At 42.8% G+C, this 24,231-nt stretch overlaps 4 protein-coding genes across 4 annotated transcripts; 3 read left to right on the top strand and 1 right to left on the bottom strand.

The window, feature by feature from the left end:
- The first annotated feature begins 194 nt into the window (after window positions 1-194).
- LOC139372997 (X-linked retinitis pigmentosa GTPase regulator-like) lies at window positions 195-11,758 on the top strand. Its single transcript, XM_071112914.1, has 14 exons — window positions 195-275; window positions 1,459-1,584; window positions 1,827-1,919; window positions 2,350-2,412; window positions 3,166-3,324; window positions 3,539-3,688; window positions 3,893-4,051; window positions 4,362-4,517; window positions 4,713-4,837; window positions 6,619-6,816; window positions 8,550-8,742; window positions 8,982-9,094; window positions 9,198-9,257; window positions 9,609-11,758. Exons 1-14 carry the CDS (start codon window positions 245-247, stop codon window positions 11,670-11,672), a joined length of 3,690 nt encoding a protein of 1,229 aa, XP_070969015.1. The 5' UTR covers window positions 195-244; the 3' UTR covers window positions 11,673-11,758.
- Window positions 11,759-12,319: 561 nt separating this feature from the next.
- LOC139373955 (uncharacterized protein DDB_G0286299-like) lies at window positions 12,320-13,967 on the top strand. The gene is made up of 5 exons (XM_071115038.1): window positions 12,320-12,340; window positions 12,598-12,765; window positions 12,847-12,895; window positions 13,029-13,153; window positions 13,284-13,967. The coding sequence occupies exons 1-5, from the start codon at window positions 12,320-12,322 to the stop codon at window positions 13,518-13,520; spliced, it is 600 nt and encodes a 199-aa protein (XP_070971139.1). The 3' UTR covers window positions 13,521-13,967.
- A 204-nt stretch (window positions 13,968-14,171) lies between these two features.
- Window positions 14,172-17,047, top strand: LOC139372996 (dynein light chain Tctex-type 3-like). Its single transcript, XM_071112913.1, has 5 exons — window positions 14,172-14,297; window positions 14,637-14,678; window positions 14,998-15,121; window positions 15,298-15,375; window positions 15,821-17,047. Exons 1-5 carry the CDS (start codon window positions 14,274-14,276, stop codon window positions 15,895-15,897), a joined length of 345 nt encoding a protein of 114 aa, XP_070969014.1. The 5' UTR covers window positions 14,172-14,273; the 3' UTR covers window positions 15,898-17,047.
- LOC139372995 (cytochrome b-245 heavy chain-like) lies at window positions 16,141-23,900 on the bottom strand. Its single transcript, XM_071112912.1, has 13 exons — window positions 23,727-23,900; window positions 23,538-23,630; window positions 22,823-22,933; window positions 22,634-22,718; window positions 22,359-22,507; window positions 21,139-21,320; window positions 20,785-20,917; window positions 20,601-20,693; window positions 20,119-20,372; window positions 19,556-19,718; window positions 18,910-19,056; window positions 18,315-18,439; window positions 16,141-18,160 (listed from the first exon to the last, which is right to left on the bottom strand). Exons 1-13 carry the CDS (start codon window positions 23,889-23,891, stop codon window positions 18,043-18,045), a joined length of 1,818 nt encoding a protein of 605 aa, XP_070969013.1. The 5' UTR covers window positions 23,892-23,900; the 3' UTR covers window positions 16,141-18,042.
- Window positions 23,901-24,231: the final 331 nt, after the last annotated feature.

Genomic DNA, 24,231 nt, shown 5'->3' with positions numbered 1-24,231 from the left:
AAATGTAAGCAAAAAGGGAACATTATTTCTGCCATTTGCTTTCAACAGACGCCCCAGATGTGCGAGGGGGACTGAACAAATGACACAGGGGAGGGAGCGACTCGGTTCAAAATGAAACGCAGCCTTGGTTGCTACAGGTGAAATTTTGTTTACATCCGGGTTGTTTCGGACGAAAACAACACACAACACGCATAGAAGCAGCTAACCCTGTGTAGTGTAGTTGCTAAGCCGATTTAACACTACGATGGCAGGGGAGACAGAAGACGAGATACCTGGTAAGATAGCTCGCTATATAGCTAACGTTAACTAGTTAACATTATTCACCCGTTTGAAAATGTTTCGGAATGAACATGAAATATATCGCTTGCTAACGTTAGCTAGTGTGCTAGCTAACATAAACTATCACGCATGAGCAAAGTAGCCAGGCAAGACAACGCTAGTTAAAATTAGCTAACAAGCTGGCAACAAGGGACAACCTCCATGTGCGCCGTTGTTTACGTCTGTCACGGAGAATGTCACAGGAAAAAGGGAAAAGTTATCAGTATCTTTGATAATGTGGTTAACAGGTAGTAAGCTATCTAAATTAGCTTCTAGTTGTGTATTATTGTTTGGACTAGATGGGATACAGTTTATATCAGAGTGGACTTTGAGTAGCAGGTTATGAGAATTGGGTTAAAGGGCCAGTGCAACCAACAACGTGATTTCCCAGTGTTTTATTTATATATATATATATTTCCATACTATGAGGTTGCAATAATACTGTGAAATTGTGGAAATTATGACAATGTCCTTTTAGCTGTTTGAAAAAACACACTTGTAATTTCAGCCTGCTTTGGTGGGATGGAGTTTGGGGGTAAATTTGTTAAAACACAAATAAGAAAGAGTTCCAAACCTCTGCCAATAACAGCTAGTGTTTTTTCAGTTTTCCCCTCCCCATTCAGACCACACCGACAGTCCTAGTAAAATTGTTTGAGAAATTGCTAGTATTTGCTAACTATTTTTGTTTATTTTTGACTATTTTAATTGAAAACAATCACATTAAGGTACTTCATTGTTACCCAGAAATTATTTGATATTGAGATAAAAAATAAAATGGCTGTATTGGAACGTTTCGGGCTCCCGAGTGGTGCAGCGGCCTAATGCAATGCATCTTAGTGCAAGAGGCGTCACTACAGTCACTGGTTCAAATCCAGGCTCTATCACATATATATGTCCCATAGGGCAGCGCACCTTTGGCCCAGCGTCGTCCGGGTTTGGCCGGGGTAGGCGGTCATTGTAAATAAGAATTTGTAGTTAACTGACTTGCCTAGTTAAATAAAAAAAATAAAAGGTTGGGTTAGGGTTAGCTAAAAATGCATAATTTGACGTCAATTTGTATCCCATCTAGCCATGACTGTGTATTATTTGTCGGCTATCTAGCTGTTTGAAGTGTGATCGATGTGGTTTGTGTTCTAACAGAAACGGGAGCAGTCTTCACCTTTGGAAAAAGCAAATTTGCAGATAACGTCCCCAGTAAATTTTGGCTGAAAAATGATATACCTCTGAAAATCGCCTGTGGGGATGAGCACACAGCATTGATAACAGGTCAGTGACTGATTACATTTTCAAATTGATGGTAGTGATCAGAGCCATATGAAAATGGGCCTGCAATTCTGAAGAACATGCAACATCTGAAGTAAGATCAAATAATTTGCTAACACACCTATCACACATTTCAAATACATTTTTATGCAAATGAAATGCTGCTCAACTGCAGCTTCTATTAGTATTAATGTCGCTGTTCCTGTAGCTTTCTCAAGTGGTTTTATTTATTTATTTTTCAACAGAGAATGGCAAGCTTTTCATGTTTGGCAGTAACAACTGGGGTCAGCTGGGTTTGGGATCAAAGACCATGGTGAACAAGCCCACTTGTGTGAAAGGTGGGTCTAAATTTGCTCTCCCTTTGTTTTGGGTCAAAAGCAGTACTCTCTTGTATTTCTGTCATACACAGCTGCTTATTTCCCCTTGAATGTACTAGACAAGAGGGAGTGGGGGACGACGACAGACAATATAGCTACTGAAATCAAATGTCCAATTATGTTTTTCCCCCACAAAATTAGTTGGATTTTCTGTGGCTTAAACTAAGTAATGATGCTGTTGTTTTGTAAATTGTGAATGGGTTTACTAGTAGCAGAAGACAAAGAGAGATTTGTCACTGCTGTAATCCCAATCTGGAGGGGTCTGTAATCTGGAATAATCTAATCTCCCGAGCAGGAGGGCAGCAGAGGAGCGAAAGAGAGGGTTGGCCTGCTATTGTGGCTGATTGCAATCTGAAAATGGGTGTCTTTCTCATTCTTGTTTTTCTCTAAGCTTTGAAGTCTGAAAAGGTGCGGCTTGCAGCCTGTGGAAGAAATCACACTATAGTTTACACTTGTAAGTACACAGTTATGACCACAGGTACAATATAAATGATGACATGTACCAAATTATGATCATATTACTAAGTGAAAGTTGACTCTGTGTCCTGCAAGGACTATGCCTTTAAGTAGGCCTTTTACCGAGTTTCAGAAGAAAGTTCTTTGTTTCTGGCCATTTTGAGCCTGTAATCGAACCTACATATGCTGCTGCTCCAGATACACAACTAGTCTAAAGAAGGTTAGTTTTATTGCTTCTTTAATCAGAACAACAGTTTTCAGCTTCAACATAATTACAAAAGGGTTTTCTAATGATCAATTAGCCTTTTAAAATGATAAACTTGGATTAGCAAACACAACGTGCCATTGGAACACAGGAGTGATGGTTGCTGATAATGGGCCTCTGTACGCCTATGTAGATATTCCATAAAAAATAATCAATAATATAATATATATATAATATAATATAATATATATATATATAATATATATATATATATATATATATATATATTATATATATATTTATATATATATATATATTATATATTTATATATATTATATATATATAATTATATATATATATACATTATATATATATATTTATATATATTATATATATATATATAATTATATTATTTATATTATAATATATATATATTTATATAAATAAATAAACACAGGAAAGTGAAGTTTTGCCTTTAATGTTTTATATTATAATCCTTGTGGTAGTAGAACTGAGACTGATTCACGTATGTGTCCTGTCCACAGCTCGGGGAAACGCGTACTCTACCGGTGGAAACAACGAAGGTCAGCTAGGTCTGGGAGACTGTGAGGAGAGGACAGCCTTCCAATTGGTGGACTTCTTCAGTTCACATGGACCAATCAAAATGCTTGCTGCCGGCTCCAACACCTCTGCTGCCCTCACAGGTAAGACTCTCCCGTTATAAGTCACAACCTCTGAGTTACAACTATGTACACTATGAGTGTCACTATGAGTGTCTTCTGGTTCATATTGATGACAAACATTTTTACTTCATAGACCAGAGTTGCATTAATTTACTAACAACTGTCTATATTTCTGTTGCTCCTCCTCATCTGGTTTTTGCTGGAAATAATCACGGTGATGATGTCCTTGTTCTAGAGAGTGGGACGCTGTTCATGTGGGGTGACAACACTGAGGGTCAGATCGGCCTGGGGAAGGAGAGCAGTGCCCTGACCCCCCAGGAGATCACTGTGGGTCGGCCAGTGGCCTGGGTGTCCTGTGGGTACTACCACTCTGCCTTCGTCACTGGTGAGGGGACAATGGCATAGCCTACTTCAGCACTGTCAGTGTGGCAGATCACATGATTCCACAACTTTGTAGGAATAGGGAGTTACCCCATTGTGTATGAACATGTCATTTTTCTTGGGTTGGTAGAATAATGTCTAGATATAGAAATAAAAATAGGTAAATATGTTAATGCAATTAATCAACAGGGAATCTCTTTTGTCACAGTTGACGGGGGCCTGTACACATTTGGGGAGTGCGACAGCGGCAAACTGGGCCTGGCCACGGGTCAGCTCGATGGACACCGCATGCCCCAGCTGGTGAAGGGCATCACAGACCAGGTGACCCAGGTGGCATGTGGAGGCGGGCACACCGTGGCTGTGACAGGTAGGCAGCTTGGTGTCAACCAGTGGACAGTTGACTCTCACAAGGCTGTGGCTTTCAGCATGTCCCATGAACAGGTTTTGGTCCCACTTTGAAAGTGTCCTTAAAATGCTCGTATTTATCCAAATAGTGAAGGTAGGTTGTGTAAAGTCTAAATGCACATTGTTATAAGATTTTGTTGTGCCTGTTTGTGGTTGTGTACTACTTTTCTGTTTTATATGCGTAATGAAACTGTCTGGGGTTTTTCTCTATGGCACAAAGCATCAGGAGATAGTGGGTTAACCATGTAGCGCTGTGTTTCATTTGACTCTAGAGGAGGACCTGTACACCTTTGGCCTGGGTCAGTTTGGTCAGCTGGGCCAGGGGACCTTCATCTTTGAGGCGAGGCTGCCCAGAGCGGTGGATCACTTCAGGAAGGGCCGAGTACGTCAGGTGATGTGTGGGGAGAACCACACTGCTGTCATCACAGGTAAACAGGCTTAGCGGACACAATTTTCACCACAAAACAGTTATAATTCAGAAAATGTTACAGAGACATTGTAAATGTGCAAACTGTTATACAACAGTGGTACTAGCATTTTATGGATAAACTCCATTGCCATTTGCCATGATAACATTGCCCGCGTCTATTAAGTTGACTGACATGTAGTTGTCATGGTTTCAGACAATGGTCTTCTCTATACCTTTGGGGACGGGAGACATGGGAAGCTGGGTCTGGGAGAGGAGAACTTCACCAATCAATTCAAGCCCACTCTCTGTCCACGCTTCCTCAAGTACAACGTCCAAGCGGTATGTACAGTTGAAGTCGGAAGTTTACATACACCTTAGCCAAATACATTTAAACTCAGTTTTTCACAATTGCTGACATGTAATCCTAGTAAAAATCCCTGTCTTAGGTCAGTTAGGATCACCACTTTATTCTAAGAATGTGAAATGTCAGAATAATAGTAGAGAGTGATTTATTTCAGCTTTTATTTCTTTCATCACATTTCCAGTGGCTCAGGTTTTACATGCACTCAATTAGTATTTGGTAGCATTGCCTTTAAATTGTTTAACGTGGGCCAAACGTTTCGGGTAGCCTTCCACAAGTTTCCCACAATAAGTTGGGTGAATTTTGGCCCATTCCTCCTGACAGAGCTGGTGGAACTGAGTGAGGTTTGTAGGCCTCCTTGATTGCGCATGCTTTTTCAGTTCTGCCCACAAATTGAGGTTAAGGCTTTGTGATGGCTACTCCAATACCTTGACGTTGTTGTCCTTAAGCCATTTTGCCACAACTTTGGAAGTATGCTTGGGGTCATTGTCCGTTTGGAAGACTCATTTGCGACCAAGCTTTAACTTCCTGACTGATGTCTTGAGATGTTGCTTCAATATATCCACATAATTTTAAATTCCTCATGATGCCATCTATTTTGTGAAGTTCACCAGTCCCTTCTGCAGCAAAGCACCCCCACAACATGATGCTGCCACCCCCGTGCTTCACGGCTGGGATGGTGTTCTTCAGCTTGCAAGCCCCCCCCCCTTTTTCCTCCAAACATAACAATGGTCATTATGGCCAAACAGTTCTATTTTTGTTTCATCAGACCAGAGGACATTTCTCCAAAAAGTATGATCTTTGTCCCCATGTGCAGTTGCAAACCGTAGTCTGTCTTTTTTTATGGCTGTTTTGGAGCAGTGGTTTCTTCCTTGCTGAGTGGCCTTTCAGGTTATGTCGATATAGGACTTGTTTTACTGTGGATATAGATACTTTTGTACCTGTTTCCTCCAACATCTTCACAAGGTCTTTTGCTGTTGTTCTAGGATTGATTTGCACTTGTCACACCAAAGTACGTTCATCTCTAGGAGACAGAATGCATGATGCTGCGTGGTCCCAAGGTGTTGGTACTTGCATATTATTGTTTGTACAGATGAACGTGGTACCTTCAGGCATTTGGAAATTGCTCCCAAGGATGAACCAGACTTGTGGAGGTCTTAAAATTTTTTTTCAGAGGTCTTGGCTGATTTCTTTTGATTTTCTCATGATGTAAAGCAAAGATGCAATGCATCCACAGGTACACCTCCAATTGACACAAATGACGTCAATTAGCCTATCAGAAGCTTCTAAAGCCATGACATAATTTTCTTGAATTTTCTAAGCTGTTTAAAGGCACAGTCAACTGAGTGTATGTAAACTTCTGACCCACTGGAATTGTGATACAGTGAAATAATGTCTGTAAACAATTGTTGGAAAAATGACCCTTGTCATGCACAAAGTAGATGTCCTTACCAACTTGCCAAAACTATAGTTTGTTATTAACAAGACATTTGTGGAGTGGTTGAAATACGAGTTTTAATGCCTCCAACCTAAGTGTGTTAACTTCCGACTTCAACTGTGCCTCGTGTTTTCAACTGAAGGCTGAATTGTAATTTGAGAATTTCACTTTGACATCATAGCATGGCTGATAACAAATTTATCTCAAGTTTAGATTTTTCCCTGAATGCGTAAAAAAGTGATGATAGTTGGACATCCAGTCTTATCTTATAATTTTGTCTAGTGCAAGATTCAGGTCAATTACATGTTGTCTTTGTTCCAGGTGACATGCGGAGGTTGCCACATGCTGGTTCTAGCCAAGCCCAGAGACAAGAGCTGTCAGGAAGTGACTCTGGAGGAGAATGATGTCACAGAGGACTACATGGAGAAGTCCTACACAGAGCTCTTAGGGGACACCCTCACCTCCACTCCTGCTATCCTGAACAGTAGCCTCTCTGCCCGGGTCAGGAGGAGAGAGAGGGTGGGTACTGGGTACTGGCCTGGGGGTCCACACATGTAAAAGTGGGAGTGTTGGGAGTCTCAACATCCAGTCCCTGAACCGCCACATGTCCCTGGGATGATGCGGTCTAGTTCCTCAGATAGTTGTCTGAAACTATTGAGTCAGTGTTTGTTTTAATGTTAGCGGCCTGGTTCTCTAAGGAGATCCCTAACTAGACGTCCTTCACCTTTTAGCACTGTCAACAAGGAGCCTAATTATGGGCCTAACAGGTAGTGGAGATGAATAACAACATGCAGCCTAATGATGGGCCTAACAAGTAGTGGATATAAGTAACAACCTGGAGCCTAAGCATGGGCCTAACAAGTAGTGGAGATGAATAACAACATGGAGCCTAATCATGGGCCTAACAAGTAGTGGATATAAGTAACAACCTGGAGCCTAATCATGGACCTAACAAGTAGTGGATATAAGTAACAACCTGGAGCCTAATCATGGGCCTAACAAGTAGTGGATATAAGTAACAACCTGGAGCCTAATCATGGGCCTAACAAGTAGTGGATATAAGTAACAACCTGGAGCCTAATCATGGGCCTAACAAGTAGTGGATATAAGTAACAACATGGAGCATAATCATGGGCCTAACAAGTAGTGGAGATGAATAACAACATGGAGCCTAATCATGGGCCTAACAAGTAGTGGATATAAGTAACAACATGGAGCATAATCATGGGCCTAACAAGTAGTGGATATAAGTAACAACATTGGGCCTAACAAGTAGTGGATATAAGTAACAACCTGGAGCCTAATCATGGGCCTAACAAGTAGTGGAGATGAATAACAACATGGAGCCTAATCATGGGCCTAACAAGTAGTGGATATAAGTAACAACCTGGAGCATAATCATGGGCCTAACAAGTAGTGGAGATAAGTAACAACATGGAGCATAATCATGGGCCTAACAAGTAGTGGATATAAGTAACAACCTGGAGCCTAATCATGGGCCTAACAAGTAGTGGATATAAGTAACAACATGGAGCCTAATCATGGGCCTAACAAGTAGTGGATATAAGTAACAACCTGGAGCCTAATCATGGGCCTAACAAGTAGTGGATATAAGTAACAACATGGAGCCTAATCATGGGCCTAACAAGTAGTGGATATAAGTAACAACATGGAGCCTAATCATGGGCCTAACAAGTAGTGGATATAAGTAACAACCTGGAGCCTAATCATGGGCCTAACAAGTAGTGGAGATGAATAACAACATGGAGCCTAATCATGGGCCTAACAAGTAGTGGATATAAGTAACAACCTGGAGCCTAATCATGGGCCTAACAAGTAGTGGATATAAGTAACAACATGGAGCATAATCATGGGCCTAACAAGTAGTGGAGATGAATAACAACATGGAGCCTTATCATGGGCCTAACAAGTAGTGGATATAAGTAACAACATTGGGCCTAACAAGTAGTGGATATAAGTAACAACATGGAGCCTAATCATGGGCCTAACAAGTAGTGGATATAAGTAACAACCTGGAGCCTAATCATGGGCCTAACAAGTAGTGGATATAAGTAACAACATTGGGCCTAACAAGTAGTGGATATAAGTAACAACATGGAGCCTAATCATGGGCCTAACAAGTAGTGGAGATAAGTAACAACATGGAGCCTAATCATGGGCCTAACAAGTAGTGGATATAAGTAAGCTAGCTAAGCTAACACAGCTAACTAACCCTGTGTTCTCTGTTTCAGGAGCGTTCCCCGGAGCAGTTTGGGCTCATGTTCCGGACCCTGCCCCCCCTGACGTCCGGACACCTCAATACCTCCGCACCCCTGCCCGTGTCTAGCCAGACCATCCCCTCCAGTCTGCCCCCCAAGGAGCTAACCAACAGAAAGGTGCACAACGGCATTCACCAACACAGGAGCACTGGGTCTAACAAGAAGGGTATCTACACTGAACTACATTGCATTACATTACATTGCAGGCATATCTGTTTCGATTGTTGAACTATTTAGAAAACACACATATTCCTTGGTGAAGCATTGCATTTTCAACAGCTAGCATGGTCCCTTTTTCATTATCACATCACAATGCAACTGTTCACATTTCTCCTAACTTCTCTTGAGACTACATATTCCTTTTTAAGAAGTGAAAAGATTCTTGTGATATTTTGTTGTTGGCAGAAAAGAGGTCAGCTGAGAAGGGAAGGGATGAGGGAGACAGCAGCACTGTGGAGAACATGATGGACAACGAGAGTGTTAAAGATCTGGGAGACACCACGGACTTCCTCAACATGGTGAGTCACCAACTCTGACCCAATTCTGTCCTGTACATTCTGTGGAGCTTTCATACAGAAGTTATCACAAAAGTTCTGAACAAAAGTCTCTTCTTTGTGGCAGACTCATGTGATGAAAATGGACCCCAGTGACAAGACGTTGACGTTGTCCCCTGTACAGAAGGTAAGATGCACACACAGCATAACTGTCAACTAAGGAGTTTTCTTATTGTGATCAAGCAGCCTCTGCGCACCGACCAGCAAGCTCCTTGCAAAATTACTTGGCACTATCAATATGTCTTCCTGAACAAGGGACGGTCTGACTGAGGAACTCAGGGACATACACTTTCATTTACGTCACGCTAGCCATTCTGCTTCCCTGTACCATTTACAGTGACTATCTACCATCTGCCTGTGTTTTTCTTTCAGCGTTGAGCTCTATTGAGTTCTTCACTCTGTTTTCTCTGCATGTTTACTATTTTCCTCTAACTCTTTCATATTTTCTTCATCCTCTGCTTCCTGGCGCTGGTGATAGAGGAAGGGTAAGCTTGTGAAAGGGCATGGTAAGGCTGAGGAACAGCCAGAACTCTGTACCTCTAGGAGGGTGGATCCCACCCCGTGGGGGGCACTGCCCGCAGAGCTGCTGAGGAGCTCCAGTGACAGGTCTCTGGTGGTAGAGAAGAGACCGCGCCACAGGGCTGCCCAGGGCAAAGGCAGTGGCAAGGAGAACCTCGTTGTGGCTCTGGAGGCGATAAAGCCTGCTGAGCTGAAGGCTGGCCCTGCCAAGCCATCCAGCATAGGGGACATTAGCACGGCCAAGTCCAAACCCTGTCCGTCCGCACAGAAAAAACAACTGTTAGCAGTTGAGGGAAAAGTGAGGGAGAGATTTGTCGTGGATTCTAAGGCAATCCAAATAAAGGGCACAGCCAAAGGTCAAAGTTCAGAGGTCAAAAATACTCTCTTTGAGGTCAACTCTATATCTACAAAGGTGAAAAGTCAACATGTAGCTGTTAGGAGGACACCAGATAGAAAGAGTGGCAGACATTCACAAGGCCTTAAGCTAACGGATGCACTGCCTGTGGACAAGACAACTGAACCAGACCTGGTGTCTGAAGTGCCACAAAAAATTACGAATGAAAACACAGAAAGAGAAAAGAGCAAACCCAAGACTGAACCACCTGAACAGACACCGCTGCGCAGCTTACTGACCGGAGTGTCCTCTCTGGGGTCAGGTGTGGGGCTAGTGACAGCCGGACAGTTTGGTTCTCCCTCAGACAGTGAGTCAGTCCGGAGTCAGAGCAGGGCCCAGAGGTTCAGCAGACAGAGTGCTGAGGACGCCCAGTCTTCCTGGAGCCAGTCATCTGCATCCATGGCCTCCGAACCAGGAGGCAAGAGAACAGCAGTCCGCATCAACATCATCCCCGCCCAGGGGAGCTCTGATCAGGGGGTGGAGGAGGAGCAATGCAGGTCCTACTCTGGTCCCCCAGACAACAGAGAACAGGAGGAGAGGAGAGGGGAGGAGAGTGGAGACGAGACAGGGAGCAGCGACGATCAGACACTGGCCAAGCAGGAGAGTGAGGGTGAAGAGGAAGAGAGTGAGGGAGGGGTTGGAATGAGGAGGGCAGAAAGTGGGGGTGGAAAAGAAGTGGCCAAGAGCCGTGATGAGGTGACAGATGAGGAAAACAGTGAGGATGATGACACGGTGAAGGTAGAGGGGGAGGATGGAGGGATCTCTGAATTAGAGGAGGAGAGCGAGGGAGGAGATGAGCCATGTAAGACTGAAACAGATCAGGGAGACGAAAGTGAGTTAGAGGATGCAGAGAAAGAGGAGCGTGGACTGGAGGAAGAGGAGGAGGGTGACGGGACAAGTAGCCCATTGGGAGGAGAGGGAGAGAGTGTGGGAGAGGAAGAGGAGGAAGAAGGGGGCGGAGAGAGCAAGGAGGAGGAAGAGAGTGGGGAAGTATCGCATAGTGACACTGAGAGCAAGAGTAAGGAATCCAATTATGAAGAGGAGGATGAAGAAGATGGAGAGAAAGAGGAAGAAGGTGAGGATGAGAGTGTAGGATCTGTAGAGGAGGAAGATGAGAATGAGGCAGGCAGTGGAACAGAGGCAGAGGAGGAAGGAGAGGAAGAGAGCAGTACTGCAGAGGAGAGGGAAGAAGAGGATAAGAGTGAAGAGGAGGATGAAGAAGAAGAAGCCGGAGAGGAGGATGAGAGTGAAGATGATGAGGAAGAAGAAGAACCTGGAGATGAGGAGGAGAGTGTAGATGAGGAAGAAGCTGGAGAGGAGGAGAGTGAAGATGATGATGATGATGATGAGGAAGAAGAAGAACCTGGAGAGGAGGAGGAGAGTGAAGGTGAGGAAGAAGAAGGAAAAGAGGAGGAGAAAGAAGAAAATGAAGCCAGAGAGGAGGAGGAGGAGGAGGAGGAGAGTAAACATGAGGAGGAGGAAGAAGAGGTGGTTGACAAAGTAAAAGCTAATGAAGGCCAGGAGAGTCATCAGAATGCTGCGGCCAGACGTAACGGGTCCAAACAGAGGTCAGGGAAAGGGGAAGAGTTCTGGGACAATGTTTTACCTCAGTACCTCAATCTCAAATGATAGCCCTATCTGTTCTGTTCCAAACCAGTGCTGTCTGTCAACTTCTCTCAGGAACACTCTTAATTGAGCATTTTAATGCCTTTTTACAACCCATAACTTTTTGTATAACTAGATTTTTCTCCTACTGTTTTTATTCACGACTTCCATTTTGTTTTACTGTATATCAACTGCCTTTACTGTCTCACTGTTTTTATTCACGACTTCCATTTTGTTTTACTGTATATCAACTGCCTTTACTGTCTCACTGTTTTTATTCACAACTTCCATTTTGTTTTACTGTATCAACTGAATGTCCACAGCCTTGTCTTTCAATCTCCTTGTATAGTCCTTTACCATTTTACATGGCAGTTAAGATTTGATGCTAAAATGCTTTTTTTAAATACCCCTTTCAACTTTGTTCTTCTGTAAAGACAATTTACTAATAGTAGCTACTATTTTCCAGGCATGCCCTCCAACGATTTTGTTAAATTTTTTCTTTATCATGATTTGTTTGATATAATGAATATTACAAAATAGTTTTATTTATGTTTAAATAAATATTTGTTGTTCTAAAACTATCAAAATCAGTGTCAAGAACTAGTCCCACCACGTATGATATTATTTGTGTTGAACACATTCTCTACACATGAATGCATTGTGCTGTTTGCATGAAACTGTTCCAGTGGCAGGTGGGATCCCTTTTATTCCTTTATCCCTGTCTGTAATCCCTTAGCTCCCTGTTGTGACTCCACTATCCATATCCAATGTGAAGCTCCCACCTCTAGTCTTCCTCACGTCTCTTTAGTGCCGACTCTCCCTCGTGTGTGTGTGTGTGTGTGTGTGCGCCAGTGTGCAGTTTCTCCCCTGACTAAGTTGTATCTGTTACCTAACTTACTATCGCTTGTTTTAACCAGTCTGCCCCACTCGCTCTCATCCCTTTTTGCAGGATTTAAGAGCTGAAGAGGGGGAAGGACATAAGGATGATGAAGAAGAAGAAGAAGAAGAAGAAGAAGAGAAGGAGGAGAACAACAAAGCAGAGGAGAAAGAGAAATCTGAGGACATGGAGGGACAATCATTACAGGGTCAGAGCCAGTCCACAGCAGAACCCCTCCAGGTACGCTACCCTACCGATGACCCTAATCTACAGATCTAGGACCTGTATGTTAACTTCTAAAACAGAATTCCCTCTTTCTAGGGACCAGAGGGTGTGAAAGAAGAAACTCTCCCAGACGGTGGGCAGAAAGGTGAGCATAGAAGAGATTTTCTGAAATGTCTGACAAACAGGTGAACTTTGTCTTGAACTATTTATGTGGTTAATGCTTTACTGTTTCTGTGCTACGGGTGGATGGATTATCATGAAGTGTCTGTTGTGTATAGTTGCAGAGGACTCAGGTCAGCCCAGTCCTTTGGCTCCGACAGAGGAGAGCTCTGCATCCAGCACTCAGCTGCAGAATCGAACAACAGAGGAGAAACCCAAGAACCAACCAAGGACCAACAGAAAGGTATGACAGAAAGTCATTGGAACAAAGAGGCATAAGCTAAACAACAGAAAACCACGTCATAAAGCTATGTGATTGTCAGTGATTGAGTAGGTCAGATCTCACTGTGTTCTCTCCTCTCTACGGCCCTCAGCTGTTGCTGTTCAAACGCCTGTCCTCCTCCAAAGCCAAGCAGACAGAGGACAGTGCGGAAGCCCCAGCAGAGGGCACCGGCATGGGGGAGCTGCCTGCCAGTGCCAAGGGTCCCTCTGCAGGGCTGGAGAACAGAGATCCATCAGAGACCAGCGCTAGTGGTGCCCAGCCCCCTCTGAGAGCACCCTCGGACTCTGGTGGTAGAGGTGCCCGCTCTACCACCTGCACCCTACTGTGACGCCACTCATTGGGTATTGGAGAACTGGACTGGCAGCGCCAACAACCAATAAACCCTTGAAGAGGATGCACATTGACTGTACACAACAAACAACCACTCCACTTTGAACACTAGCGAACTTCTCACAAAGTGACCTATTTATTGACATTCAGTTCCCAAACTTCCCATATGCGAAACGTGTATTATAAATGTGTATTATAAATGTGTATACTTGTATTTAACGTGCGCAAAAATGTCTTTAATTAACCACAGTGTGTTTTGATTGTGTTTTTATAACGTAGTTGTGTGTGTTAAACTGTGAGGATACACTATTTATTGCTGACTGAAATATCCCAAATGCACAATTGCACTTTAAATGTAACCTTATTGTGTGTTTTTCAGGAAAATATGACATTTGTGTGTGTTCTGATATGTTATTTTCATCGTCTCATAAACCGTTTGAACTTGGTGCTGGTGTGACAATCATCTCATGATTTGGATACTAGTAAAACAACTTTATGTGAAAGCTTTGATCATTTTTCACTTTAATGCAACGAGATTGCTGGAAAGCGCCGTCCTCTTTAATATTGTGTTATTCTAAGGCTCGCCCGCTAGGTGGCAGTGTTCACAGAACCTCAGGTCATTTCTTGGGGCTGTGACCTGCTTCCCTCCACTCGTTAACCACCTGTGACGGCAAACAGGAAATCTCAAACATTTATCAAGCAGATTTTCACTGTAAAAGCAGCTATTTCTATCACTTTTAAGAAGGCGAGAATGGAGGAATTTTCTTGTGAAGAGGTACTGAATATGCTACCAACTATTTCGTTCGTCTTTTGAGTATGAAATCCAGAATGTAGATAGATAGCTAACTGGCTGGCACAACAACGCCTGTTAGCTAGCCGAGTTATCTTCTTATCTAGCCAAATAGCCATACAATTACAGTGGAAAAGACAACTAGCTAGATATTGTTTAAAGTTTAAACCACCTAGACGATATCTGCGTTATAGCATTTACTTAACTACCTTGTTATTACTGCATTTCAGTTTTAGTCCTAGAGTTTTGACCATTCTAACTGCAGTGAAAGGTGTGATGAGTTGAAGAGATGCCAGTGCAAGTCTGACACATCATTGTTTCTAGGGCTCTTTCAACTCTGAAGAGGCCAGTAACTCGGTGAAAGAGGTAACAACTAACGTTATCTATTGATTCAGCATCAATACGTTTGGATAACCAAATGGAAATATGGATATTTAAGATGGATTTTGAAATATAGATTTAGCTAGCTATTACTAAGTGTAAATTTACAGTGAGGTATCATGTGAAACAGTATCCAGTCTCGCAGTCTGTTTGTCCCCTGGTTACTCAAGACAAACACTCATATCCCCAGTATAGACGTGACTCTGAATACAGCACTGTTCACATCAGATCCCATGCTCCCCACATGCCTAAAGGGGCCAGCCTTCTCAGATGTGTGTCTGTGTCCAAACTGTCTGTCTTGCAGTGTATTCAGAGTATCATTGGAGAAGAGAGCTACAGACAGGACACTGTGAACCAGTGGACAGCGAAGATTGTGGAGCAAGCCCTCACCCTGATGGTCAAACAGACTAAGTCATACAAGTACATTGGTATGGCTGCCTTCATCTCCTATTGAACACAAACTTGTTAATTTTGCTGTAAATCCAGCATGCAAACTTATTGTATGGTACCAATGGTGGGAAAACATGTGAAAAAACACAATTACTTACTGATATTTTGTTAACAATGATCATAATTTGACCCCTGCCTGTTCCTCTCTCTACAGTTAGCTGTGCTGTCATGCAGAAGAGTGGTGCTGGTCTCCACACAGCTAACTCCTGCTACTGGGACACTGTTACTGATGGTAAGATAACATCCACCACTGCTCAGTTCAAAGGGTTTCCTAGTTACAAATTCTTACACCAGATAAAGATATTTAACCAAAGATTTTTGGTATCTATTACTGGGAGTTACAGGTTAAGTACTGTTTGGTAGCACAGTGAATTTTTTGAACGACCTTAAGTTGGCGATACTTCATTCTTGATTCAGCCAAACATGTATATTATGAAATGTCCAGTGGCAGGTGGTGTTTTAATTTAGTAAATGCGCCGTTATTCAAAAAAAAAAAGTTTAACTTCATGAAGTAATCATCAATGTGTATGCCGCCATCTTGTCTATCTCAAATCTTCTTTCATTCATCATGACATGCGGCGCTTTGGGGTGGAACCACATGTCTCTTCACTAAACCAGCTGCCTAGGAAACACTGCTTATCAAACTGGCTCATGCACTGTCTGTTCCTTTCTCTCAGGGAGCTGCACAGTGAAATGGGAGAACCGCACCATGTACTGTGTGGTCAGTGTGTTTGCTGTGGCCTTAACCCCCTAGACCAGGACCAACCCTGATACTGCTTATAGAAGGTGCCATGCTTCACCCATCCTGCAGGGGAGGTATTCAGTAATCAGCAGCTCACTGTACATTCTATGCTGAATGGGACAAGCAGCGATACGGCTATAGATGTGGTAAAGGGGTCAATGGAACTCGACCAAAACAATGGAAATGCGTGTAGGAAAGATCCCGACTCTCCTAATTGCCCTCCAGAAAAATGTGGTTATTTGACAAGACATGTTCATGTCATCAAGAGTCACATTTTTAATGTCACATGCACAAGTACAGTGAAATGCCTTTATTGCAAACTCAAAACCCAACAATGCAATAATCAAAAACAATGTAATACTAGAAGAAGAAACGACTGACGACCACCACTGACTTCTGTATGCTAGCTATGCTACCAGCTTATAGGAATGGGAGTTAGCATTTAGCGGTCACTTCTTCTAAACCTGAAAAGGGACAACTTCTAAATGTTATGCAGTGAAAACAGCCAAATATATCCAAATCGAACTTTAGTAACCACATTGTGGGCCCGTTACAATACATCAATCATGATGGATTTGACAAATATTTACTTTGTTAGATCAGATTTGTTGAATGTGCCCCGATCCTGCGTCCTTCAATCCCCACGGTCTGCGTTCCATTGACCTATTTACTGCATCTAGTGAAATGCTCTGGATGGGCTGAAATGCTGTCTACCCCGAAGACACTTTATTCATTGACTTTAAATGCATCAGTTGAAATCTTCCTATTATGACAGCTTGGCTTCAAAGCTGCTACCTTACGATACCAATGTTCCAACTATAATGTTGGCTTTACTTATAATGAATAAGTCATTATTTTGGTGGGTGCTTATATTTGTCCTGTTGTCCCACTTCCTTGGTATAGGGTGAGGAAAAGCAGTGTTTATTATGTACATTATTTTACATCTCAGATCAACTTGCTTTAGGAAATGCTATGTAAACCGATCACAGGATAGTGTATACAGACACGATTTCAAGTTGCAATCATTGTTTAAACAAATGAAGAATAAAAGAACAAGTTCCATAGAAATAGTAATATGCCTGTAATTTTGTGGGGTGGAAGGTGCCATCAATAGACTGTAGGACCCATAGCTGAATGTCATTAAACGTTCAAATTAAACCTTTTTATGATGTCTGTGTATAACTTATATCAAGCAGCACAAATACAACACCATGCAGATCCATAGGTATTTAACAACTCTAGCCAAGGGTTATCACAATACTTTATGCAGTCTAGTAGATCAGCCACACGCTGCAAGACTTTTCCTCACCAACACTTTAGGTTTATTTGACCGTGACCTCAGTAAAAAGAGACGCTGAACTCCCACACTTACACGCATAGGACTGACATGTCTCAGTGTGCTCACTGGTCGCTGAAATGTATCACTCACTTGGCCAGCCTACAGAAACTCTCAGCTGCTATTGAGTCCAGCAGGAGAAGCTGCAGCTGGGATAACTAGAATATCACATCCCAAACAGCTTTTTGTTGCTGCTCATTTTCATTTTAGACAAACGTTTGCTGTACCTACACACTGAAGAAATCTGCAAAGGCAAAATGTCTGGTAGACTATCCCTGGTGCAGTGAAAAGAAAATGTTTTTTTAAATGAAGTAAACTTTATGCATATTATTTTGCTTATACAAACGTGTAAATACAACACCAGAAACAGGAGGAAGTGGAACAAGAGAGTTTTGACACTAGAGTTTCTGTGTTTGCATGTTGTATTGCAGAACAAGAATAACGTTCTGGCCTCTGTGGTAAATGCGGGTAGGTTTGGGAATTTCTTCACAGATTTGTGCAAGAAACCTATTGTGAAATGTCACTGAGGAGGGGTGTGGAAGGTCATGATCATTAGAACAGTGAAGTTTACTTCCATTTTTGTTGCTATGATCTGATAAACTGTTGTGTGAGATAAGGGCACTTAAGTTTAAAAAAAAAAAGTGATTCACCCAAAGAATCCATACAAAAAAACATGAATTGTTTATGTTGGGGATAACAACACAACAGTTTAGGAATGTGAAACGGCTTACAAGCCAGAGGATACTCTGGGTCTGAGCAATATTGAAAGCTAACTTTGATAAAGTAGGAATAATTGGTACTCTTGGAGGGGTGTTGGGGTCTCAGAAGTTTTCCTTGTTGAAGATGAACTTGACACCAGCCTCAGAGTGAGACAGGCACTGCTTCTCCAAGACGTCAGCCAGCTGGGTGGGACCGCACAGGAACACTCCTACTTTTTTCCTGGACACACACACATTAATTACGAATAGTCCACAAGTTGTGAACTATACATGTAACACATTTTACAATTTGAGTACATCTAACTCATGTGTCTCTGGAATATGCCATTTCTGTTGGCTGTAATTTGGATTAGAAGAGGCTGAAAGGCACTCACTCTGGATGCTTTGTCCCAATAGTAGTAAACTCATTGTCCCAGTTAGGTTTCCCATACAGAGTCTTCTGCTTCAGCCCTGTGATAGGGTCATTCTCTGCCTCATGGTGAACTCTGAAGTGAGCAGCCTTTTGTAAAAAAAAAAAAAAAACTTTTTGAGATTAATTTTGTGATTATGCATTGTCCCACTCTCATCTATGGGCAATAGTTATTCAGTTTGAGACAATGCAGATTTTTTAGCTTTCATCCTTGTACATACAACATAAATATGTGTGTGTTAGTGCTGTGCATCTGTACATCGGTTTGTCTTTTGAGTTTAAGAAAATGTTAGTTCTCTTCAGTATTACTCTGAAAAGCAGGGGCACAACAACGGGGGGAGGACCACATTCTGAAATTGGATTTTTGTCCCCCCAGTTTTATAATTGGAATGTGATACAAAATGTGGCAAAGGTGTGCTTTAGGACCATGCGGACATCTCAGAGCGGTCGGGTAGGCTGGTTGGAGTGTTTGGAGTGTTTTTTCTGACTGGATATATATACATTTTTTAAAGATTCTAAAACCAAAGTTGCGCCCCTGCTGAAAAGTGTGGTGTGCTGACCTCGGTCTCTTTCCAGCGGGTCAGGTAGATGTTGTAGCTGAGGAAGTCCACCATGCCTTTCTCTGTCATCTGTCCCTCCAGAGACTGCAGCAGGTCAGCAAACCACTCAAACGCCTGGGTCTCAGGACACAGCCAATAGAAGTAGATCTGGCATCGAGGAGATGGAAGAAAGATTGTCCGTTTCACATATTGGACAAAACAAAGATCTGAGGAAGGCCTTGAGGCCACAGCGTGAAGCTTAATACAGAGCAGTGATACTATCAAGAGCAGTGATACTATCAAGAGCAGTGATACTATCTAGAGCAGTGCGCGGGTTTCTCCTTTTTCCTCATCTTATTCAACTGTTACCGTGCACCTGCAACAAAGAGCTCAGATGTGCGAGTACCCATTTGAATTTTGAATCACAAATTGGACATATAACAAGAAGTAAAGAGCAGCCTAAAAGAACGATGTCAACGTTGAAAATAAATGAACATTGCACTCATAGCAGTGAGATTGTCTCTCACTTCATGAAATGAAATAGAAAAGCAAATCACAATGCAATGAAGAACATTTTAGTTGAAACATTGGTGGAATGAAATGGGGAAGTACCCTACACTGCAATTTAGAAAGACAATAAACCAGACAGACAGAGCTCCTCTCTCACCTTCTTGGTGAAGACGTTCTGGTTCTCCTGGATGTGTTTGTACCACACTGACTTGAGGACGGAGGCGAAGGGGGTGACCCCGATGCCAGCACCCACCAGCATGACCACCTCATAGCCGAACACGTCCTCACTGGCCGTACCAAACGGGCCATCTATCGCCATTCTGCATCCAGGGAGAGAGTTACAGTCATATAACAGTTTAATAGTCTTATAATTACATTTATATGGTAAACACATGAAAGAATCTAATATACTGGATACTTTCTGGTTAAACAATTACACAATGTTGCGATTATTGTAATGTACCACTGCTGAAAACCACGTTTCCTCTCTTGTGGCACTTCCCCTCACCGTTATTTCACAGTAAAAAGAAAACACTACAACCCCATCGTCACGTTCCAAATGACAGCCCACTAACTACACTACGATGTCAACTAGGGACATGAAGTGCAGAAATAGCAGTACAAAAACCTAATTGACATTCAACCTAATGGATATTTAACCGAAGATTAGTTAAGGGGACGGGGTCGTAGAAAATGTTAGCTCTGCATTCAAGCACGTACTTGGGCAGTTTCCATGCCTCCTGGGTCTCGTTCTTGTCCCCCCCGCAGGCCTCGTACAGGCCCTGGGTCCAGTCGCCCACGATACGGATGTGGACACTGAAGTGATCCTCCTCGGGGGCGGAGGTGAGGGTGAAGGGATGCCACTCCAGCTGGGAGACGCAGGGACACTGCATGAAGACGTACTGGCCGACCTCCATCCTGAAGCCCTTCCTCTTCATCTGGAGCTCCAGGGTCTTGGACGGGTGCATCACCACCTGGAGAGGAGAAGGATGGGAGAAAAACAAGATGGAGGCCAAAAGAGACAACTAACTGTTGGATGAGTAGACGTGAACTGCATAGTGCATGATTCTGGTTCTTGGCCAGGGCTGCCTTCTAACAAGGACGACTGTCTCAATCACACTGGCTTTAAATCTAAAAGAAATTGTCCGTTAGAGAAATTGCCTGTTGGGAGTGTACAAGCTGTCTTGAAGGACAGTACTGACCTTGGTGATGACCACCTTCTGTTGGGAGCGGTAGAATCGGACCAGTCTCTCACACACATACAAGATCATAGGCCCCACCACCCACTTCCATGTCTGAAGAGGAAACCGACAGAGAAAATGTTCTTTCCAAAATGAAGCAGCACACTTAAGTAATGTAAAAAAAAAACGAGCTGTCATAGCTCACCATAGGAGGGTTCCCAGCAAACTCTGGCTTAGGGCAGAAGGTCCCGTTCTTTCCCCATGACTCAAACTGATCTGCACACTGCGATGGCTTGTTCTCCAGGAGACTTGTAGCGGTCTGCCCTCGGACAATTCGCCTGTGGCAAACCGTTTTAGAGAGATTTAAACATAACATAAAACGGTAGGGCTTTACCTGCAGGTATAATGCTTTTATTACTTGTTATAAGCATGTATGAACCCTTTTAATATCTTAAAATGAGGCTAATAATATGTTATGTCTCTGTAGGTAAATGTTCAACTGACTCAAACGAGGTAATATGGAGAAACAATGAATGTGCACACATTTTAACTGACTCACCCGAAGCCGTGGAAGACGAGTCCGATAAAGAAGATGATGAAGAGGTGATGGGTGTACCAGAAAACCTCGAAGTATGACCTGCGGATGACCTCCATGGATGATGTAATGATGAGGATGAGGGCCAAGGTGATGACCACGCCCGTTAACCCCGCGATGGTAGTGAACATCACTATGGTTGGGTTCTGACCCAATCAGAGAAGGGGGATTTCAGAGTAATGCAGTCATGTTGTTGCCTCGGAGGGAGTGTGGAGGCTGTGTTTGGGACTATCTGCTCAACCTATTTAGGGAAGTCGGTAATGTTCAGAAATGCTTCCTTCTGATTTAGCATAATGAACTTGCTTTAATATTACAAGAAGTGGGACATTTGCTGACCATTTTACGATCTGTTTTAGTCATATATTATGTCTCTCTGTTCAGAGGAGGCAGCCAATGAGTAATGAAGGAGTCATAGTGTGTTATGGGCTGAGGAACATAGAAATACATTATCATTCTATTCATTCTATTTCTATGCTGGGAGATTCCTCTCTGTCATAATCTGCTATCAATTGTCAACATTCTGTCCTTGGTCAGAACTGACCTCTTGACATAGCTACATTAAATACAGAATACTCTAACACTTTATGCATTCCTAAAGCCTTTATAGCACTACATAATACATTAGAAGGTGTCCTAGGCAGTTATAAACATAATGAACACAGTGCCCTAGGCAGTTATAATCATAATGAACACAGTGTCCTAGGCAGTGACAGACATAATGAACTATGTGTCCTCGGCAGTCATAGACATAATGAACTATGTGTCCTCGGCAGTCATAGACATAATGAACAATGTGTCCTAGGCAGTTATAAACATAATGAACACAGTGTCCTAGGCAGTCATAGACATAATGAACACAGTGTCCTAGGTAGTCATAGACATAATGAACACAGTGTCCTAGGTAGTCATAGACATAATGAACACAGTGTCCTAGGCAGTCATAGACATAATGAACAATGTGTCCTAGGCAGTTATAAACATAATGAACACAGTGTCCTAGGTAGTCATAGACATAATGAACACAGTGTCCTAGGTAGTCATAGACATAATGAACACAGTGTCCTAGGTAGTCATAGACATAATGAACACAGTGTCCGAGGCAGTTATAAACGTAATGAACACAGTGTCCTAGGTAGTCATAGACATAATGAACAATGAAAATCTGTAGCTAATAGAATACTCACGGTCTGGTCAGTCCTGATGGGGTTTAGGTAGGAGGCATTGTCTCCGGTGCCAATCTGGGACAGCACAAAGGGCAGAGAGCTGCTGTTCCTGTACAGCTGGGCTCCCATGAACCACTCAAAGTTAAACAGGTGGGCGATGATGTGGACCGCTAGGCAAGGACAAAGGCAAAGTAAAGATTACAATCTGTACAGAGACATCTGTTTGATGAACAATGAAGACGAATGAAGACAATCAAAGGCAAATGTAAAGCAAACTAAGTGAGTGAGTAGGGTACCTGTGTGAAATGCTATCATGTAAGCTACCAGCTTGTGAAAGGTGATGTTTCTGTCCAGTTGTCGAGCAGCTGTGCGACTGCAACACTGAACGTGTAGGAAAAGTTAGAAAAAATGTGATACAGCTATTATTTATAGATGACTACCCACACAGATTTGAATTAAATAGGGTCGGGGTGTGTCTGTGTTACCTGAATGGAGCCGCGCAGGAAGGACAGAAGGTTCCGGCAGACTGGCAGCAGAATAAGCATACAGTTAAAGTTGAGACAGGCTGCAGGAGCCCTGGCCCAGGAGAGGGCATCCTGAGGGGAGTGATAGTAGGGTTAGATAGAGAGGGGGGGAATCATTTGTCGAACACCACCATTTTTACAGTTTGAATCTGTTTTGTTTTACTTCTGGTTACTGGTTTCAATTGAAAGGGGCCCTCGGGGACTGAGCAGGAGTGAGAGGGGCGCAGAGTAAAGTGCAGACTCAGTTTCACTTCTGGTCATTGCTACTTTTAGTTTAGCCACCTGGGCTTCCTGTGAGGAACACGTAGTCAGTCATACACACAGCTGTAACCACAGAGTAAAGATATCACATCAACTTGTGATTCCTCTTTTGTTTCAATCTCTGTCAGACAAGAGGGGTTAGGCATAATATGGACTACACATATTCAATATGAATGACCTACTAACTGTACAATATACATGTAAATATAAAATCAAATAAGGATAAAGGTCTACGTGTTAAATATGTAATACAGCAGGCCCTGCTGACAGATGACAACAGTTGGCCAGAGGCCAGCACTTCATATTTGGTTCTGGGTTGCCAAGATGTCTAATACACTAAGAGCAGAGTATGAAATCTTAAACTGACCTCCATTTCTTAAATAGAAAATCTAAGGACTTTGGTTCTCAAACTTACCCCAAGAAGGACCCGTGTGTAGAACCATCTCTCAGTCAGGAAGTTCATGTAGAACTGGACAAACAGGTAAGCGTTGATTCCCAGCCATACCAGCTAAAACAGACCCAATTCACCTGGTTAGATCAGTAGGACATTACACCCCAAAACAGAAACGTGGAGTAATTATAGAATTTAATTTGACAGACTTACAATGACAAAGACCGAAAGTCCCTCGTTGGCAGCAAAGTTGCCCATGGTGAAATGATGATTGAGTGTGTGTGTGTGTGTGTGTGTGTGAGAGAGAGACAGAGAGAGAGTGAAAAGTGGAAGGGGGACAGTGATGTGCTGAGTTATATAGACTAGAGACCAGGACATGTGGTTTCCACCACTACCCCTGTGAGTGAGGGTGCATCTCAATAGTCTAATGCTGCTTCCTCTTTTCTTCTCAACTTCCTCATCTGCACTGATCTGAAAATAAAGTAAAGGTGAAAGCAACATGGTGATTACCTTCATCAGGTATTTGCTTTAACCTGTCCAACTCTATCCAACGACATATATGCAGACCCACTGGGCACAGACGTCAATTCAACATCTATTCCACTTTGGTTCATTGAAATGACGTGTAAACAGCGTTGATTCAACCAGTGTGTGCCTAGTAGGGATGAAGGAAAGGAGGAAAGGAAAGGAAGCCACTTCAGTATGAGATGCACCCATA

Source organism: Oncorhynchus clarkii, chromosome 18 (genome assembly GCF_045791955.1).
Source record: "Oncorhynchus clarkii lewisi isolate Uvic-CL-2024 chromosome 18, UVic_Ocla_1.0, whole genome shotgun sequence".
NCBI classification, from domain to species: Eukaryota; Metazoa; Chordata; class Actinopteri; order Salmoniformes; family Salmonidae; genus Oncorhynchus; species Oncorhynchus clarkii.
Note: the sequence above shows the minus strand (reverse complement) of the source record. Positions and strands in the feature narration are given on the sequence as shown.